At 34.5% G+C, this 21,545-nt stretch overlaps 2 protein-coding genes across 4 annotated transcripts; both read left to right on the top strand.

Annotated features, from left to right (window-relative positions):
- Window positions 1-1,883: 1,883 nt before the first annotated feature.
- LOC121259999 (alcohol dehydrogenase-like 7) lies at window positions 1,884-15,558 on the top strand. Of its 3 annotated transcripts, XM_041161849.1 has the most exons (11): window positions 1,884-2,056; window positions 2,155-2,291; window positions 2,398-2,444; window positions 3,371-3,696; window positions 3,864-3,946; window positions 4,042-4,117; window positions 4,383-4,447; window positions 5,851-5,946; window positions 6,233-6,397; window positions 7,399-7,533; window positions 15,353-15,558. In XM_041161849.1, exons 1-10 carry the CDS (start codon window positions 2,005-2,007, stop codon window positions 7,513-7,515), a joined length of 1,164 nt encoding a protein of 387 aa, XP_041017783.1. In that variant the 5' UTR covers window positions 1,884-2,004; the 3' UTR covers window positions 7,516-7,533; window positions 15,353-15,558. The 3 variants fall into 3 exon arrangements, with proteins under 3 accessions (XP_041017783.1, XP_041017782.1, XP_041017784.1); XM_041161848.1 differs by lacking the exon at window positions 15,353-15,558 and having other exon boundaries at window positions 7,399-7,658; XM_041161850.1 differs by lacking the exons at window positions 6,233-6,397; window positions 7,399-7,533; window positions 15,353-15,558 and adding an exon at window positions 6,076-6,226.
- Window positions 10,553-15,558, top strand: LOC121260000 (alcohol dehydrogenase-like 7). Its single transcript, XM_041161851.1, has 10 exons — window positions 10,553-10,846; window positions 10,948-11,084; window positions 11,194-11,240; window positions 12,803-13,131; window positions 13,312-13,391; window positions 13,487-13,562; window positions 13,838-13,902; window positions 14,098-14,193; window positions 14,741-14,905; window positions 15,219-15,558. Exons 1-10 carry the CDS (start codon window positions 10,795-10,797, stop codon window positions 15,333-15,335), a joined length of 1,164 nt encoding a protein of 387 aa, XP_041017785.1. The 5' UTR covers window positions 10,553-10,794; the 3' UTR covers window positions 15,336-15,558.
- Window positions 15,559-21,545: the final 5,987 nt, after the last annotated feature.

Genomic DNA, 21,545 nt, shown 5'->3' with positions numbered 1-21,545 from the left:
GAGTTTAATGATTTGAGAGCTTGATGTTTAGATGTTAGACTCAACTTAAAATTAGACTAAACTAAATTGATCTCACTACAACCCAACAATCAAACGGGACCTTAATAGTTTTGTCGTGGGATGATTTGTTGTCATAACAAAAAAAGTGTGTAGAACACACTATTTATATAACTTAAATAATAAAATTTAATTTATAAATTCAAATTTATCTTTTATATTAAATTATACAAAATAAATATTTTATTAAATTTACTATGCACAAATTTTTTATGATTTATTGCGGTCTCTCCATATCTTCCTCACAGCAGAAGTGTTGATCAGTGATCACTTTCCGGAAAGTGATGGTAATATAATAAATGGTAAATCTTTTCTTGCAAGTAAACTTCAACTAATTTGAGGGGAAAAAGAGAGAAGTAAACTTCAATTGCCAATTTGCCACGCCGCCTCCTTTGGCTCCAAAGTTCAGTGTCCCAGCATTCCAAGTCTTCCCACGTGGCAGACTTGCCTACTTTAATGACCACAGTGACCGTGACAATTAGGTGCGAACAAATTCTTTCATTCTATTAACCTCTATTATACAAGATATAACATATTTATTATTATTAAATAATTATTTATTATATATTTTTGTATTATTTAATAATAATAAATATATCACATATTACTTAGATATGATTTGAATAATGAGATAAGATGAGATGATTTTGAATAGAAGTTAAAAATTAAATAAAATATTATTTTTTAATATTATTATTTTAAAAATTGAAAAAGTTAAAATGTTTATTATATTTTATGTAAAAACTTAAAAATAAAAAATTATAATGATAATATGAGATGAAATACTTTCATTATCCAAAGTTTAGGTATGCTATTTTAGATGAATTTAGTGTTTGCGAATCATGTGGAGTCACTAATATTTGAGAATATGAATCAATTTGAATATAATCTATTAAATTAAAAGGATCAAATATTCAAATCATAACACGATCTATTTAAATAACAGATGACAGGGTACGACTCGTTTTATTTTTTTAATAATTAATTAACAATAGATCAATATGACACGATCAATTTCATTCCATTATATGTAAATGAATTGAACTAACTTGCATATATAATTTGACTTGAATAACATAATCTCACTTTAAAGTTTAAATCTCTATTTATTAATAGCCACAATGTCTTAAAAAAAACCTATAAATTATAAGACTACCTATTAACATAAATGTCAATATTTTTCATATTTCAACCTATAATGAAACTAACATTACAAATCCAACAATAACAAACATGAACGTAGATATAAAATCACAATTTCAACAACAACAAACACAAGCATATTGAGAAATATCAATATTATAAGCCAACGATAATAAAATTATAATTTTAAAATAAAATTTAAACAGATTATTTCGAGTTAAGCAAGTTTATCTGTTATCGACTCATTTATTAACAGTGTCTTAACTGATCAACCCATATAACCCGAATCTATTTATATAAAACTCAACTTCGTTAATTTCTTATTGTATTCATGAATCGTTTCACTTATTAAACATGGAGTAATTCTAGATACCATTCTAAAATATGTAAATCTTACATACTTTCTTTAAAAATAATATAATTCATTATTTAAAAAATAATTTTTTTATATAAATTTTAGATTTATTCATTAAAAAATATTAATCGCGCCTCTAAACTACAAAATATAATTTCTATTATACAAGTAAAAAAAAAAAAAAAAAAAAAAAAGGGAGAAAACCCATGGTTGTTGGGTTTTCGGACATGGTCGTTGGGTTTTCTATCGGTCCAATGCCTTCAAAGTTCAATGTTTTATTTGTTAGATTAGAAAAAGGCATTCCCACTAGTTCCCACCTGGCCACGCTATTCTCACCACCACCAGCAGTTTCCCCCTCCAACTTCGAGATATTGGCACTTACTAAAACAGTGAACAATCGAGCAAGCGAGAGAGAGAAATATACAAATACTGTACGAGTCCTGGTCGCCATGGACGAACAACCTTCGAGTAAAACTAGGGGGAAGCCCATCAAATGCAGAGGTACCTCTTAAGTAAAAACTCTTTTGATATGAATTGCATTTTCTCAACTTTCATGCAAGTGTCTGAAACTAATTTGTTCAGCTTATGTATTTTATTAGCTGCGGTTAGTCGCCAACCGGGTGAGCCTTTGGTAATCGAGGAGATCGCGGTGGCGCCGCCGATGGCTCGTGAGGTTCGGATTCGAATCGTATGCACCTCTCTCTGTCACAGCGATGTTACTTTCTGGAAGATGAAGGTTGTTATCCCAAAGCGTATTCTTTCTGAAAACTCTAACTTGCATTGCTGTCATAATTTCTTTGAAATATTTCTCATTCACGCATGCCGATTCTTGATGTTTGTAGGATTATCCTGCAATTTTTCCGAGAATTTTTGGTCACGAAGCTATGGGGTTAGTATTACATTCTTCCATCTGTTATTAATTTTCCTGATTCATAGGATTGGCCTGCAGTTTTGCATGTGACGTATAATTTTATGGGGGTGTATATTGTGACGATATGCCTTGAATTCTCGATACGTGTATTTGATTCTTCAGTGGCTTGTCATCCACATCTTTAGTCAATATATTCCGAATAAAATTTAACGAAATCACGGATTCCGACACTGTTTAAGATTGACTTTTCTTAGTCAAGTTAGAAAAGATGAATCCACGCAATTTGTTTCCTTTCTTACTCAAACATGTTGAAATACATTTCACATTTTTCCAACAGCCAATCAAGAATTCATGGTTCTCCTTTGCTTCTTGTTGGATTGCTAGACTGGCCATGAATAAGTACGAGTTCGCTGACAAGGTGATTTTCAGAACCTTGTGGATAGGCCTGGTCACGCTATCTGCATGCTGTGCGAGTTACATTTGCTGTTTCTTCACTTAAAGTAAATAAATAAATAAAATAAATATTCACCAAGCTTTTCATTTTTTATTCTTTTCCATATTGTTTTAGTTCCATAAGATAAGATGTCCTGAAATTCCGTTTCCCTTGACAAAGATGTCATGTATAGCTGGTGGAATGGTCAGGATACTACTTCTGCAGATGGCCTTTATTACATTTGCATGACACTAAAATCCTCTTTTTCAGCATAATCTTGTTCTGTCTGTTGTTAGTGCTACAATGCAGATTTTTCCTATCATATCCTTGTCTTACCATTCCTTGATCTTAGGATCCTAAACAGGCCTTACCTTTAAGCCAATGCGATATACTATATTTTAGCATCAATTATTAATTGTGCACATGCATTAATTTTTCAGACTTATTTAGAGTTCAGGCACTAAGGTGATGAGAACTGATATTTGTTCCCACCAATTTTTACATGTGATAGGATTGTAGAAAGTGTAGGGGAGGGCGTAGATGAAGTAACTGAAGGAGACAGCGTCATCCCTTTTTTCATTTCAGATTGTGGAGAGTGCGTAGATTGCAGATCAAAAAAGAGCAACCTTTGTTCAAACCTCCCTTTCAAGGTGTCTCCTTATATGCACAGACATGAGACCAGCAGATTCACTGACCTCAAAGGAGAGGTTTTATATCACTTTTTATTTGTCTCAAGCTTTAGTGAGTATACAGTGGTAGATATTGCCCATGTAACAAAAATTGATCCATCAATCCCTCCAAACAGGGCATGCCTCCTTAGCTGTGGAGTCTCAACGGGTAATTTTCGTGCAAAATGTTATGTATGGTACTGTCATTTAAGTTTACGGATATCAACCTGAATAAACTAAACAGTTATCGAGGAGAAATAATGCATTTAAGATTGAACTTGTAGAGAATGGGGAGCCTTTCTTATTATTCTAATTTTGTTATATTTGGCTTTTCAGGGGTTGGCGCTGCTTGGAGAACAGCAAATGTGGAGACAGGATCAACTGTTGCTATATTTGGGCTGGGGTCGATTGGATTAGCTGTATGAACCAGCAGGATTTAGCATCATTTTTCTTCCTTGTATTTCTCTTTGGTAGGCCGTGGGGAAAAGCTCATTGTTATAAGTTGATGTTCTAGGTTGCAGAAGGAGCCAGACTATGTGGAGCTACTAAAATTATTGGTGTGGATTTGAACCCAGATAAGTTTGAAATTGGTGAGCACATTTTATTTGAGCTACAGCAATATTGAACTCTGGAATCATCTTAATGAAGTAAGGAGCATCCGTGTTCTATGTAAAATGCATATGCTTCATATCATCTGCCGAAGCTGATCCAACAAAGCTTGTCCACATTTCTAGTCAGCTATTAGCTAGTCAGATTAACCAACAGTCAATTAATATACCAGCACGAAGAATTCTGTCATAATCAAATCATGAGTGAGCTCTTGCATGTGTTTTGATGAGATTTTTTTTAACGCAGGAAAAAAATTTGGAGTCACAGAATTTGTCAATGCTGGAGAGTGTGGAAACAAAACTGTGAGCCAGGTTAGCTCTTAAGGTCTCTATTGTTAATTTTTATACTTCTGTTTATCATTCATTTCCAGATAAATTGCTCGTACCTAGTTAATATGTTCTTGGTGGATTGAACATAGACATATACTTGATAATATTTGGTCTAGTCGGACTTATTTGCTCAATGTGTCTTTGATAGGGTGTAGGAAAAATCCGAAAAATTGACCAAACAGATCGGTTCGGTCCGGTTCAATATCAGTTCGGTCAGTTCAAAACCAATTAAAAACTGGTTTGGTCCCAGATTTTAAGATTTAAACCGAATTGGACCGAACCAAACCGAACCAAACCGAACCAAAATATATATTTTTTAATTTTTTATGCTATATATATTATACATGTTATAAAATTAATATAATATGAAATTATAATCCTATTATTTATGCTTCCTTGATATAAACTTACTCTCAAGCATGAGTATTAATATTAAGTTATTAACATGTTATTATTTATAATTACATATATATATATATATATATATATATATATATATGAGAGTACAGGAGTACATTATATATATATATATATATATATAAGGGATAAATACATTTTTTTTATAAGTACATTTAAGCATATTTTTACACTGGGTTAGTCATGTGGGCTGATTTTTTATTTTTATTTTGTAATTCTGTGGCTGCTAGTGATTGGATTAAGTCATGTGTGATTGGTTTATTTCTATTTGACAATATTTAATTGTAATTTTTTAAGCGAAGTAGTTGGTAACTAGTTTTTCTATAATTATATATATATATATTTTGGAGTTGAACATTTTACTTTGGTAGTTGCATTTGCTATTGTTTTAGTGTATTTTTTTTAGGTTTTTGAAAATAATGTTTTGGGCTCTATCATATTTGGGGTAAAAAAAATGTTCATTTGGATCAGAAAAACCAACTAGTCCAACAAAAAAGTCAAAAATTGAGTTACACTTGTAAACCAAACCGAACCAGACCAGACCAAAATCGAAAAAATGGATAGTTCCGGTTTCTTGGATTAATCGGTTTGTATTGGTTCCCAGAATTCCAGAACCAACTTAAACCGGTTTGATTTAAAAATATGTCTGAAACCGGACCAATTACCCCCTAGTCTTTGAGATGCTGACCTTTCTTTTGATATGAGTATCAAAGATGATTATTTTTGGTTCATCTGGGGTGGATAGGGAATTTCAAAAGCGATAATTAAGAGCATACAACACCAAGGTTTGCCAGGCTTTTGTGGGTGTTTATGGTGAAGCAAACAATTTTCTGTATCTTTTGCATGTTCATTCATATATTACTTAATGGATTGTCAGAAGCCTTGATTATTTGACAAAATAGAAGTGCTTGTGAATTACGTACTCCCGTTTTTTATTTATTTTGGTTCCTTTTTATCTCATTCAACAGGTGATCAATGAGATAACTGGTGGGGGTGCAGACTATTGCTTTGAATGTGTTGGATTGGCATCCTTGGTGCAGGAAGCATATGCCTGCTGCCGAAAGGTCTCTCTCTCACTTGCACACAAAAACACTCACATACTGTTGCAGATGCATTGTTAATATACCTTCTGTTAGGTGATTTTCTCAAGTTATGGTATTTTGAAGAGAAAACTCGATCACAAGAATGTGCAGGGCATCAAAACCATTCAATTGGGCAATCAATTGCATACAACATACCCATTTTCATTCTATTCCTTTTCCTTCAAATGTTTGGAAAAGCTTGCTGTGTGTGTAAAAACTGCGGTGCACCAGACATAATTTGTGACGTAACCTCGTCTCTCTTTACCAGGGCTGGGGAAAAACAATTGTTGTAGGGGTGGACAAGCCGGGGTCAAAATTGAGCCTCAGCTCTTTTGATGTTCTTCATAACGGAAAAAGCCTCATGGGATCCTTATTTGGAGGCCTCAAAGCTAAAACTGATATTCCCATGCTTCTCAAACGCTATTTGGACAAGGTTATTGATCCGTTACTATTTTTTTTAAATAGTCTTAATTGATCTTTCTTAAGGTGCCTACTTTTTATCAAAACAATTAGCTCATAAATTACTCCACAATTCCATCTTTTTGGCTCTCTCTCTCTCTCTCTAAATAGTTTCAAACTATGCTTGTTGTTCTATGCTAATTTGAAGTAATTCCCTTTTATGCTTGTCTGATTTAATCTGAGCTTATTGCTTCTAATTGATTGGCCATTAATTAGATGATTTTGATTTTGTGATTTGCTTTCGAAAGAGAGAATTATATGATAGACTTTGGATATTTTAGCATAGGTAAATATAGAAATTGAAAGACCTATATGGAACCTATGTAGTATTAAAATCGTTGGTCTTAATGTATTCATGTCCATTAATTTGCATACTCTTGTGTAAAATGATGATCAAGAATAAATCTAACTGAATATCGAAAGAGGCTTTTGGATGACTTTGAAGAATTTGCTAACAAACAGAGAGAATTAAATTCAATTAGTTAGATGAGAAAAGTATAATGAGAGATTAGGTGAAATCGGTTTCCTAGAAGTTTTTTTTTTCTTATTGATTTGATCATCAAACAACAACTTTCTTTTTCTTTGAATATTTTATTTGAATTGATTTTATTTCAATTTGCAATTACAAATAACCATAGTGACTTTTCTAAACAAAATCGAGATTAGTATAATTTCGGTATTTGTCAAAAGTGAGATACCAATCCCTGAAGACGACACTTTTCTCATCACTTTACTATAAAACTACGATAATGTGCACTTGTAGTTTTGCACCGATCATGCATGATCAATATATATATATATATATATATACACACACATTTCATAACTAGGTTTGAGCACCTGGCTGTGTCTGAGGTGTTATCGAGCAAAAATATATATGCATAGATGATTTTTTTTTTTCTTTTCTTATTTATTGTTTCTGATTTTCTCTCCTCTTTTCTTAATAATATATAATAATATAAAAAAAAATATCAGGAACTGCAGCTGGATGAATTTGTAACACACGAGGTAAAGTTTGAAGACATCAACAAAGCTTTTGATTTACTCATTAAAGGGGAGAGTCTTCGTTGTGTAATTTGGATGGATAAATGAGTAAAGCTTCCATGGAATTTAGCAGTGGCAAGGTCCGACGAGGGTAGCAACATTAACAACAAATAAGTTCTCTATTTACCTTCTTCTTTATTAATTTGATGAGTTTATGAATTTCATTGGAGACTACTCCATATTGCTCTCAATCTCTCTCGACCAAATCATGTTCATATTATTAATCGATGTAGTGCATATTAAACTTAAAAAAAAAAAAAAAAACTATTGGATTGCAAAGATATATGCCAGCAACCTTCGATAAGTTATACCGATCTCCATATTTTAAGGATGATATCCGAAATTGGACTCCTCCAATCTTCATTGCCTTGAAAAAGGGCAAAAAAAAAGTTGCAGAGATCCATGGACGAAAATTAAGCTGCAGTACACTAGCAATAATCAGCCCAATAGGCCCATAGGGTCCACCTCTGCTTATTTTTTATTTTTCAAAAAATCTTCTTATTTGATCCCATTTGTTTTTTTTAAATAAATTGTCATCGTTCATCAGAAAAATTTATATTTATGACGAGATATATTCTGAAAGAGAAATGATATTTGCAGTCGTGAGTGTGCAAGCGTCGTGCAGTCGCTTTGAAAAAGTGAAAAATATGGGATCCACATGAAAAGAAATTAATTTTTTAATAGTGAATTTCACTCTTTTTCAAAGTAATTGCACGGCGTTTGTGCATTCCACGACTGTATGTAGCATTACTCTTGTTGATACTCTCTACAGATAAACTTCTAAGAGACAACACTCTCTGTCTACATAGAGACTCAACCTCACATTTTGTAGTTCATAAAAAGAGAGAACCCAACCTCTACAAACAAACATTCGATAGACGATTTTTTTTTTGGGACTTGATTGGTACTTTAAATTTGACTTGGATCAGATAAAAACTGTAAGAAAAAAATTGAGGGAGAAAAGAAAATAGAAAAGCTTCAAATCGGTTAGGGTGTAAATTAGAAGTTTACACCATCCAATGGAAAAAGAACACGTAAGCTTTTCATTTTGTTTACTATGGATACAACTGTAGATTATTACCCTCTATTCTGTCTCATTCCCCCACAATCCTCTCTGCATTCAGTTCGTTTTCTTCTTTTCTCTAGAGTTACATTTTCCTTTCACTCTCTCTCTCTCATCTCCAACCAAATCTTCGAAGGAACTATATCAGATTAAATAGAAAAAAATGTCTAGCAAGTTGCTCAACCTCTCTCCTCCATCGCCAAGATCTCTCTCTCCTCAACTTCACAGGCCGAAGCCAACCTCTCTCTCTTCTCAAGCCAGCCCGTCGGCCTTTCTCTCTCTCTCTCTCTATCCTCAAGCACAGCCTGTCGGTCTCTCTCTCATTTCCATTTCGTCTTTTAACAATTAAAACTTTGATTGTTTAATTGAAGAGTTAAATATCTTATGTTTTTTTTCTTTTTACATTAACATTCATCTATTATTCATCAAATCCAAGCATTAGAAAACAGTAAAAATCTGGGTTCTTTCTTTCCAAACCTAAACTCTAGAACATGAATGTGTTTGTTAAGGAACGTGAACAAACGAAAGCGGTTGATAATTTCTTCCTTCTAAAATCTTGAACGTGAACGTTGGCTTCAATTCCTCAAATATCAGCGCAAAAAGATCATTTTAGGTACCAAAACTTATGGGTATCTTCAATCTTTAATTTTCTTCAAAATAAAAAATAAGAAACTCGCATTTATGAAACCAAAGTGCATTCGATTCAATTGTTTGCTTGAGTTCACATATCTTTAATCAATGTTTTAAGCGGTATGTATTAGTTGTTTTCTGAGTTGAATAGCAAGAAGTTAGTAACTATGGAACCAAAGTGCGTTCGATTCAATTGTAGTATATTTTGTATTTTGGGTGATGAGGTCCAGGGAAGCGAATGGAAAGAGGGAGGAAGAGAACGTGAACGTGTTTGTTGAGGAGAGAGAGAGAAGGGGGGACAAGAATCAGGGTCGAAAATGAGACCTTGAGGAGAGAGAGAAGGGGGTGAAAGAGGATACAGGGGAGTAAAGCTATAGAGCAGCTTACTGTAGCACATCAACCGTAGCACACCTGAGCTGGCTTTTTTTTTTTTTTTTTTTTTTTTTATACGCTAGTTTTTTTTTTCCTCTACACACCGAGCAGCTCACCATACCACATCACCGAGTAGGTCCGTAGCACATCAGTCGTTCTACACGTAAAGTGTGTTGTGGCTACAATCAACAATAGGTTGATGTAAAGATTTATTCTACGGGAGAGGGGAGAAACACGAGAATCGGGAGAAACCTGCAACTAATTCTATTTTTTTCCTACAACCGACTTTATTTTACATATCTTAAAATTTGCATGTGTCAAACTATAATTGAATGGTGTAAAATTCTATTTTTCACCCAATCCGACTCTCAGGCGCTCCCGAAAGAAAAAGGCATGAGACACAAACTTACACACGCTACACAGGCTATAGTGAACTCGATCCAATGCTATCAGGGTTTGGCTTTTCAAAAGTTGAACAAATTAATTGTGTTCACCAATCAAATTTTAAAATAGCCCATGTGGCCTTTAGAAGCACTGAATTTATCATAGCTATGACAGTTTTAAGTTCTTTTTAAAAAAAAAAAAAATTAAATGCTTAAAAACAAATTTATCATATTTTTAAAAGATCTAAGCCATTAAAATACATACGCTTTAAAAAATTAAATAATTTATCATATTTTTAAACGATAAAAAAAAGGCAAAAAAAAAAAAAAAAAAGGGAGTTAAAAGGTAAGAGCTCTCTTGTAGGTATCAAGACTTTGTTCATTTCAATAAAAATTGATTAACGATGAATTATATTTTTATTTAGATTTTTAGCAGCCAAAAAAAAGGGGTCGTCTTAACAAGTTATCGCCAACTACCATACAGCATCGGCATTTACTAACGAAAGGGCAAAGCTAACTACCTCCCGCCTCCATGTGGTTCTCAAAGTGCAACGTCCCCAACAGGCAACGTTCAAAATCTTCGCATGTGGCAGACGCCTTGTCTGCTTTTTGTCGCCCACAAAAGGAAAACAAACAACCCAGGTCTATGTCCTAATCAACAAATTTCGGATCCATTTCAGTGGTTTAAGGGTACCTATCCCATAAAAGTTTTTGATTCATTGGATTATAAAAACGCATTTCCATGAACTGGGCTCCTTATCGTCATGCCCACCACACGTAGCGACTCCAGCTGCGAGTTCACTTCATAAGAGTGAACAAGCGAACCAGCGAGGGAGAGAGACAGAGACACACACAGATACCGTGTCGGTTTTGGTCGCCATGGACGAAAAACAGTCGAGTAAAACTAGGGGGAAGCCCATCAAATGCAGAGGTACCTCTTGAGTAAAAACTCTTCTGATATGAATTGTTCTTTCTGAACTATAATGCAAGTGTCTGAAACTAAGTTGTTCGTGATCTTATGAATTTTATTAGCTGCGGTTGTTCGCCGACCAGGAGAGCCATTGGTGATCGAGGAGATCATGGTGGCGCCGCCGATGGCTCGTGAGGTTCGGGTTCGAATCATATGCACCTCTCCCAGTCGCACCGATATTTCTTTCTGGGAAATGAAGGTTGGTATCCCGCAGCATGCTATTTCTGAAAAACTCAAACTTTCAATATTAATGTTATAAATTCCTGGAAATTTTTCTCATTCATTAATGTTATTGTCGATATTTGTAGGATGAGCCGGCAATTTTTCCAAGAATTCTCGGTCACGAAGCTATGGGGTTAGTATATAACTTAGTGTTACATTCTTCCTTTTGTTATCGCTTTTCTAATTCATAGGATTGTCCTGCAATTTTTCATGGGATGATGTCATGGGGATGCTTATTTTCGTGATGACATGTGTTGAATGTTTCATATGTTTAGTTAATTCTTCAGGGTCCTGTCATTTCATATTCTTAGTCAGTTGATTCCAAAGAAATGCTTAAGAGATTACAATGTTTATTCCATCACTGTTTAACATTCACTTTTCTCGGTTAAGTTAGAAAAAGTGAATTCACGTAATTTGTTTCCTCTTTTCAATCTTGCATTGTAAATAATGGCGATGAGGAATTGCAGTTGGTAACTCTAGGAATGAGGTGCGCCCACAGTGCGAACACCCCTTGGCCTTTCATGTCCAGCCTAATTGTAATGGCCACTTCATTACAAGAGGAGGGGCTGGCAATTGCCTTTAATGGCCAGCCGGGGGTTACAAGTAGAGGCTACATATAGCCCTTCCCCCTTTGGACAAAAAACTCTCTACACAAAAGCGAAAATCTCTCTCTCAAGTATGTGTCTCTCTAGTTCTGACGTTTAGGCTGTGCAACATGTGGGTGTTGCTCTGGTTTTTTACCACGTACTCCACTATTGAGGAGGGTGATTCCGAACAAACAATAATGACTTTGGAAGTCCGTGGAACAACCGCACTTGATCTGAAATTTTCCGCAAGAGCTAAACGCTTCCGTTGTACTCTGATCTAATATATCTAACAGTAACTCATATCACCCCTCCCCCAGTGGCGCCCGGGGGGGGTGGGGGGGTGGGGAAGAATTTTCAATGATCATATATGTCTAACTAATTTAATTTAGTAAAGATCTTTATCACAGAATCCAACAACAAATCAAGAATTCATGGTTTTCATGGTTGTCCTTTGCTTCTTGTTGGATTGCTTGATTAGCTTACGAATATGTATGAGTTCGCTGATGAGGTGATTTTTAGAACCTTGTGCATAAGCCTGGCCAAGCTCTTTGCATTCAGTATGAGCTACGTTTGCCATTGTCACATAAAAAATATATAAATAAGCATTCACCAAGCTTTCCAGTTTTTCTTCTATTGATCTGCTTTTGCCTATTGTTTTAGCTCCAAAAGATAAGATGTGCTGAAATTCCATTTCCCTAGATAAAGTTGTGTAGACTAACTGGTGGGATGATCAGAATAGTACTTCTGCAGATAATGTTCTTTATTGCATTTGCATGACACTAAGTCATCTTTATCAATGCAATCGTGTTCTGTCTGTTGGTAGTGCTACCATGGAGATGCTGTTTTCCTAATCATATTCTTGTTCTGTCCTAAAAAGGCCTTACCCTAAGAAAATGCGATAAGACAGATTTTTGCATCAACAATTAATTATGCACATGCATTAGATGGCATTGATCCATCAATTTTTCAGACTTATTTAGAGTTCAAACACTTAGGTTGTAAAACCGATATTTCTTTCCCACCAAACTTTACATGTGATAGGGTTGTATTAAGTGTAGGGGATGGCTAAAAACTGATATTTGTTCCCACCAACTTTTACATGTGATAGGGTTGTGGAAAGTGTAGGGGAGGGCGTAGATGAAGTAACTGAAGGAGACAGTGTCATCCCTTTTTTCTTGTCAGATTGTGGAGAGTGCGTAGATTGCAGATCAAAAAAGAGCAACCTATGTTCCAACCTCCCTTTCAAACTATCTCCTTATATGCCCAGACATGAGACCAGCAGATTCACTGACCTCAAAGGAGAGGTTTTATATCACTTTTTATCCGTCTCAAGCTTTAGCGAGTATAAAGTGGTAGATATTGCCCATCTAACGAAAATTGATCTGTCAATCCCTCCAAACAGGGCATGCCTCCTTAGCTGCGAAGTCTCAACAGGTAATTGTCATGCAAAATGTTATGTATGGCACTGTCACTTGAGTTTATGCACATTAACTAAAAATAAGCAATTATAGTGGAGAGATAATGCATATAAGATTGAACGAGTTAGAAACCCCTAATTTGTAGAGAACGGGAGCCTTTCACATAATTATGACTTTGTTATATTTGGGCTTTTTGGGGTTGGCGCTGCTTGGAGAACAGCAAATGTGGAGACAGGATCAACTGTTGCTATATTTGGGCTGGGGTCGATTGGATTAGCTGTATGAACCAGCAGGATTTAGCATTATTTTTCTTCCTTGTATTTCTCTTTGGTAGGCGGTGGGGAAAAGCTCATTGTTATAAGTTGATGTTCTAGGTTGCAGAAGGAGCCAGACTATGTGGAGCTACTAAAATTATTGGTGTGGATTTGAACCCAGATAAGTTTGAAGTTGGTGAGTGCATTTTATTTGAGCTACAGATATTGAACTCTGGAATCATCTTAATGAAGTAAGGTGCATCTGTGTTCTATGTAAAATGCATATGCTTCATATCATCTGTCAAGCTGATTCAACTAAGGTTGTTCATGTTTCTAGTCGGCTATTAGTCAGAGACTCAGATTAACCAAAAGTCAATTAATATACCAGTAAAAATAATTTTCTTTCATAATCAAATCATTAGATGGCATGGGTTTGATGATACGGTTTGTCCTTGACTCTTTTTAATGCAGGAAAAAAATTTGGAGTCACAGAATTTGTCAATGCTGGAGACTGTGGAAATAAAACTGTGAGCCAGGTTAGCTCTTATAGTTGTTTAAGGACTCTATTGTTGAGTTTTATACTTATGTTTATCATTCATCTTTAGATAAATTATTCTTACACTAGTTATTATGTTTTTGGTGGGTTGAAAATGTACTCAAGGCAGAAGTGCTCATGAATTACATACTCCTGTTATTAATATATTGCAGTTCATTTTTGTTTCATTCGACAGGTGATCAAGGAGATTACTGGTGGGGGTGCAGACTATTGCTTTGAATGTGTTGGATTGGCATCCTTGGTGCAGGAAGCATATGCCTCCTGCCGAAAGGTCTCTCTCTTTCACACCCACACAAAAACACTCGCATGCTGTTGTAGATGCATCATTAACATACCTTCTGTTGGATGTCTTTCTGCATTTGAATTTCAATTCAAGAATCTGCTCTCCAGCATAGAGATACTGTGTGACTGCTTCACTTAATCAAGACAAACCAGGGTAGCTCGAATTGTGCTGATCAAAATTGATCTTTTACCCACTATAAGAAATTAATTCATGGGTGGGGTGGATGACCAGATAAGCTTGGTAGACTTGAGCACAAGTCTGAATGAAGTTCATGCAGTATGGTGCTTATCTGATCACTAGTCAAAGTTATGGTGTTTTGAAGAGAAAACTCAAGCACAAGAAGGTGGAGCGCATCAAAATCATTCAATTGGGCGATTGATTGTGTACTACATGCCTGTTGCCCTACTTTTCTTTTTCCTTCAAATGTTTGGAATATGCTTGCTCTATTTGTGTTAGCTATGGTGGACTAAACAGTAATTTGTGACATAATATTAAGTAGAATTCAACCCAAGAACTTGCTCTAATTGTGTACCAGGGTTGGGGAAAGACAATTGTTTTAGGAGCGGACAAGCCTGGGTCAACATTGAGCCTGAGCTCTTATGATGTCCTTCATAGTGGTAAAAGCCTCAAGGGATGCTTATTTGGAGGAATCAAAGCTAAAACTGATATTCCCATCCTTATCAAACGTTATTTGGACAAGGTGATTGACCCGATAACGTGTCTATCTTTGATAATGTCAATTAGCTCATAAATTAATGCACAATTCCATTTTTTGGCTCTCTCTCTCTCTCTCTCTCTCTCTCTATTTATTTTTATTTGTATCTCTGGAGAGCATGATCATTACTTTTCTTTTTTTAACTTTATAATTAGGTTTGACCACCTGGCTGTGTCTGAGCCTTTGAGGCGGTATAGAGCAAAAATAAGTATAAAGATGATTTTCTTTTCTTTTTTCTTGTTTTCAAATTCTCTTGTTTCTTTCTCTTTTTTTTTTCTCAAAACAAAAAATACATCAGGAACTGCAGCTGGATGGATTTGTAACACATGAGGTAAAGTTTGAAGACATCAACAAAGCTTTTGATCTACTCATTCGAGGAGAGAGTCTTCGTTGTGTAATTTGGATGGACAAATAAGTAAGCTTCCATGGAATTTTTGGAATTCGATTATGGTACGGTCCGGTCCTCCTCCTCCGACAACGACAGAAACAATAAAGAAGTTCTACATTTACCATGGTGTTATATCTTTTGCTGAATTCAAATGCAGAAGTGTGCTTGTTTCAGAGTTTGATCAAATAACAGCTGTCTTAAACATTGGATACTCTCTATTTTCTGCAAGAATGTTACAAAACTAAACACTCGATTTCCCCATTAAGGTTGCTAATCCATACAAACTATTGTCATCAGATTCCCATTTAGCTAACTTCTTGAATTCTCGGATGTATGCTGAGTTGCTGACAATGTCTGAAGTTTATATCGGAATTGTTCATATTTTCTTATTCAACCTTTCATAGATTTATTGCACACTTGTTGAGTTTCACACATAATAACAGTACAAAAAGATGCCCCCCCACCCTTAAAAAAAAAAAAGATTATTAGACTGTTGACACTTCACAACATGACCACAATTATTACAATCTTCTATTTAATGTTGTTCCTTAAATGTTGAAACAATTCCCTTCATTGTCTTTTCTTTTTTCATTTTGGAATAAGGAACAAGTTAGCCGATAATAATCTCATGAAGATCAATGCCCTCCTGAGGCCTGAGGAGGTGGGGGAGGAGAGAGAGGAAGTCTAGGAAGATGATAATTCTGATATGAGGTGACATGAGCACCTTCGGACAGCATTCTTATACGACCAAAATGAAAATCTTGAAAGGAAGAACCGCTTCCACCCAACTTTCTGGCCTCTGTAGGGAATGCAACCAAAACGAGCAGCACAAGGGCAACGATCAACAACTGTTTTTGACCGGCTACCGCCATCTTCTGTCTTTCTTCAATATTATTATTGTTCAAAGCTTTCCTTGTCTGTCTGATTTTTCTCTGCTCTCTCAATTTTAATCCAAAATGACCCTTCAAATATTAGGCAAGTTATCCCTATTTAAGGAAAGAGATATCTTTCTCCGACAGTGTCTATTAACTATTCCTTCATTTAAGGAATGATTTGAATTTTCATTCAAAGGCTGAACGCTCGATTTAAATTCGCTTAAGTTTTTTTTAGCATAACTCTATTTATTTTTGTGTACTGATTATTATCTTTAGACTTCATTAGCCAATTTTATCAGGCAAGGTTGCTTTTGGATCAAAGAGTTTGACCCTAAATTTAATTTTATATAAATTTTAGAATTCTCTATTTATAGAGATTTTGATAATGAAAACTTCTATAATCGTGTGTATAGTATGTTAATAAAATATAAGTCATGTTAGGTTGTCGCCAACAATGACCGTTGAGCATGTCACTTAGTATAAATTTATATTTTTTAATATATTTAAATATTTTTAAAAAATAAAAAAATATTTCAATACACTAAAAATCAATTTCTTAATTATTAAGTAAAAAAAAAAAATTTAAATACACCAACCGGACAAACTAACATTTTCCATAAAATATTAGGTGATTAGCATCTTTAGTGGTCACCTGCTAGCTACCACATTGACATGGCCTAATCCTCCAATCGTACGGAAAAGTTGGCATGGCATGATAATATCGTGAAGTGTCGTCCAATTGGCGGAATTTGGCTACCAATCAGTGGCGGATGCGACACCACTTTCAAGTTGAATGAACGGGCTGTAAAGAAAAGAGCCGTTATACCCACTGAAAGGCACATGGCATGTCACATCGATTTAGAGAAACGTAAAGTCGAAACACTAGTTCAACTTGTATTGGATTGCATACCACCAAAATTGAAACATCCAAATTACGGACCAATTGCATACGTTAGAAGAGAATAAAAACCTTACAATAACTCTCAGATCTTTATCGATGATTATCTTAACTTGATCAAATTTCAGCATCAGATATAAACATGTCTATCGACGAGCTTAGATGTGTCGGCATGACCTGATCCAACTTAATTTATTGGCCACATGTTTTGCTAAACCTTGCTTAATTTGCTTTTATTATTATTCATTGAGAAAAATCTGGCTTAAAAGTGGGTCGGAAAGCATAATCATCACGAGCACCTTCATCGATACGCCAAAGCTGGCATGTATAATTATTAAAAGATAAATAATTTAAATAAATTTATAAACATGACATAAAATAATAGATTATAAAGTTACAATCACTACAACAAAAATTCGTATTTGGTAAGATTTTTATTTGTGATGAAATGAAAATTGTCACAAAAAAAAAAAGAGATGTAGGGATGAAATTCAAATTTCATTCCTAAAAAACAACGGAAATGTTTGCCGTTCTAACATCCACAAAAAATGTTCAAACAAAATAAAATAAACATTTAAACAGAAATTATAAATGGTCGAACAACAATTTAGCACGTTAAATGATAAAATTTTGCAGGACATTGACTTACCATTCAAACAACATACAACAACGTTCGAACGTCAATATTAATCAATGTTCTAACATATATTATATATGATTGAACAAAAAATTGACGAGTTAAGTCAATAAATTTAGCAGGACAGTGACTTACCGTTAGAACAACATACATCACGTTCGAACGTAAAAAATAATCAATATTCGAACACATATTATATATGATACAACAGAAAATTGGTAGGTTAAGTCAATAAATTAAGCGGGACATTGACTTGCCATTCAAACATATTACTATACCGTTCGAACTAATAAGTTAATCAATATTTGAACGTAAAGTAAAGTGTTCAAACGGATATTCGAAACGTTCGAATGGTTACGAAATTTTTACAATTATTGATGGAAACAAAATACCTTAATTATGGATAAATATTTAATTTATATAAAAGTTAGCAATTAAATAATATGAATAATATAAATCAATAATTAATTTAGAAGAGTCAAAAAGATTTAATTCATAATTAAATTAAATTTACAAAATACAAAATATTGTCTATACGAAAAACAAAATAAATGTAAATAAAAAGTATAAACTACTAAGATCTCAACTCTCTGCACACATCTTCGACTGCAGCTGGGTGTGTCTGTAGATGTGTCAGTTGAGTACTAATCGTGACCTGAGTCGCAGACATGACATCAATCTCTATACATAAGTCAGAAATGGTAGTATTAATCTCTGTACTTAAGTTAGACATGGTAGTACGGATCTCCGTACGCACTGCATTGATCATTGTTGATATTTGTTCGCTGATCTCTGCACGCACTATATTAGTCATCTCCTCACAAGTAGTTGTGCATGATGCCTTGGCCCCCGTGGATGTCTCACCGGCCGATACACCACGATCTCCCTGGTGTCCATCTCTCTGAGTATCGACCAGGTATGAAATATGACCATGAAGACGAATTAGTCTCGAGTGTCTCGTGCTTTGTGACTAGGTGGAGTTGTTGATCAGTCTCATCAGCAACCAGACATGCTCGGCAATGTCTGGCACGACCCTGGCATGTAGAAGAAATTGGGTGATCAGAATCCCAAATAACAATATATCTGTTGTAATATACCGGACCTCTGATTGAATTCTATCGAATATATAACTCACTAGGTTGATAGGAACGCCACAAGTGACGCATATCATAAACTTTGTCCGATCCATGCCAACTTCTATCTTGTGTTGCCGATGATCAAGTTCATGATCTTGAAGAAAGCATATAGATATCTCTGTTTGATGTTCTTCATTCCATCACACAGAGGAGCATATGGACCAACAATCAACTCCCTCACCTAATGATCAACGAGGGCATTGAGCTCATCTGTATAAAGTTGATCCCTCGTCCTCAGTCGTCTCCCCATCACCCGAAGCTAGAGACTTTCTAGGCACCACGTTCAGATATGCAATGCGCAGTCTAGGAATATCAATAAAATCAACAAGTCTGTCCGCTAAAAATATAACTGAACCTCCTCGGATAGAGATTGTGTATGCCCCTCCGTTGTCTTGGCTGGCACTAACGAGCTCTTTATAGAACTCAGAGACAATGTCAATATAAGACACGAGGTCCCATGTTTCATCCTTCTGATTGATGATTGGTGTCTAACCACAATCATTGAAAACTGATATCAAGGAATACCCTCCCATATAGGAGTCTGAAAGTAAAAAATTTTCATCTGAAGCTCTAATAAAATAGTCTTCTCTCGAACTATTTTGATGGAAGGTTGTCTTAGTCTGCTACGCTTACGTCCCATATAAGACATTATCAACCTAAAATTTAAAAATAAAAATATATATGCAACATTAGTTACAAAATATAATACATAAATATTCACAAAATTATATACTACTTAAAACAATGAGAAACTGTTTTCTGTTATACCGTTCGATCGAATTCATATCTGTTCAAACATTATAATTTTTACATCACCGTTCGAATGCGAATCATATACGTTTGAATGCCGAAATTAAATTCGATTTGAACGTATGATGAACCGATCAAACGTTCGACATTTGAGTTCCTATCGTTTGAACGAATACAACATCGTTCGAACGATATCTGGATCAAACTCAGCCATGGCCGCGTGAATTCAGCGGCCATGAAAATGGAAGGAATCTACCGATTCCTTTCATTCTTCAACAAATAACAACTACATGATGATGGGTAAACAGCCTACGGTGGATTTCTAGCCACCTATGGTGGCTATTGATCGAAAAATAAATTTTTCCTATTTTTTTTTACAAATAATCTAACAAAACTTACTTAGAATAACTCAAATGAGGTATATAAGAAGAGTACCACTTGAAAGGAAGGAGTCTTCGACGATGGCAGTGACAACAGCGGCAACGACGGTGTTCGACTATCTATGGGCTACGTTCAATTTTTTTTGAATGGTTATTATGGGGGCGACGGTGGGGTTGAAAAGCCTCCCCCGATAGCTTATATGTACATAATCGTTTGTACGATAAGTTATACGTTTGAACAGTATTATTTACCGTTTGAACTGTGTTTATATCAAATTTAGTAAATTAATTGATTTTTTATATTTAATATAATATATACTATATGATATTATATGTATGATATATTATATAGTGATTTCATATATAAATACTATAATATATAGTATTAGTATATGCTAATTATAATATAGAATATATCATGACTATATTTATATATCACAATATATATAACTATATATAGTAATTTTTGTAAAAAAAAAAAACTATATATAGTAATAAATTAAAATGTATAATGTAGATATTAGACTATAATAAAACATTTAGTAATATAAGTTTGAACGTTATCGCCTAGCGTTCGAATGCTTAATTAGTGATTGAATGTTTTTAGCTATGAAAAAGTACGTTTGAACGTTTTCTATGATTTTTGGCGACTCCTAAAATAGTGGCAGGAATGTCTCCCACCAATCCTTGAGCAGTGGAATAGCGTTCGAACGGTGCTGGCACGAAAATTTGTCAAGCAAGAAAACTTGCACGCTAAATTAATTTCACGTTCGAACGTATAGTATTTACATTTGAATGGTCAACAACTTAACAAGGCGCATATGTGACAACTTTTTTTGCCTGAATAAGAGAAGTTTTAAGTTGGACAACGGCATTTCGTGCACTTAGTACTTATTACAATGATATTTTTCCCGTAATAACTTTAAAAATTCTGCACAAACTTAAAAACCCCACAACACCCCTTATTCTTGTTCATTCCCTATTCTCTTTCAACCCAGTGCCATGCTCTCTCATTTTATCCCTATATTCCTTCATTTTTCTCCCATTTTGATTAGAGAGAGACAAAGAGTGACATAGAGATACAAATAGAAATAGAGTGAGTTAGATTGAACTCACATTCCAAAGAGGCCTGCACACGAATTTTTTAAAGGTATGTTCTTTGTTCACTGATTTTTTTAACTGTTAACTCATCTTCTTCATTGCACATGAATTTTATGTTCATTGATTTTATTGTTTGTTTATATGTTGTGTAGGTGTTTTATTGTGGGTTGAGTTGTTTGGAATTACATTGAAGGTAAATTTCGTGTTTTATAATTTATAGTTTACTCATTACAATTGATGTATCTGTGTGTTTGTCGATATTCTGCATGATTTGTGAAGTTGTGTTTGAGGATTGTAGTTATTGATATTGCTTTGGTTTTGCGTTTGGAATCTGGATTGAATCCATTCGAATGTGTATATATTACCATTCGAACGGTACTGTTTCGTTCGAACATTAATTTTATATGTTCGAATGTTAACTTGCATTAAATACAGTTACACATATATAACAAATATACAT

The sequence above is a fragment of the Juglans microcarpa x Juglans regia genome, chromosome 4D, assembly GCF_004785595.1.
Source record: "Juglans microcarpa x Juglans regia isolate MS1-56 chromosome 4D, Jm3101_v1.0, whole genome shotgun sequence".
Lineage (NCBI taxonomy): Eukaryota > Viridiplantae > Streptophyta > Magnoliopsida > Fagales > Juglandaceae > Juglans > Juglans microcarpa x Juglans regia.
This window is presented reverse-complemented; position numbering and strand designations above follow the sequence as displayed.

Bases quoted from the DNA above. Each gene is read 5' to 3' on its own strand.
- LOC121259999 (XM_041161849.1), top strand. From the start codon at position 2,005: ATGGACGAACAACCTTCGAGTAAAACTAGGGGGAAGCCCATCAAATGC. The intron at 2,292-2,397 runs GTTGTTATCCCA...TGATGTTTGTAG, and splicing joins TTACTTTCTGGAAGATGAAG to GATTATCCTGCAATTTTTCC. The intron at 4,118-4,382 runs GTGAGCACATTT...TTTTTAACGCAG, and splicing joins CCCAGATAAGTTTGAAATTG to GAAAAAAATTTGGAGTCACA.
- LOC121260000 (XM_041161851.1), top strand. From the start codon at position 10,795: ATGGACGAAAAACAGTCGAGTAAAACTAGGGGGAAGCCCATCAAATGC. The intron at 13,392-13,486 runs GTATGAACCAGC...TTGATGTTCTAG, and splicing joins TGGGGTCGATTGGATTAGCT to GTTGCAGAAGGAGCCAGACT. The intron at 14,906-15,218 runs GTGATTGACCCG...AAAATACATCAG, and splicing joins TCAAACGTTATTTGGACAAG to GAACTGCAGCTGGATGGATT.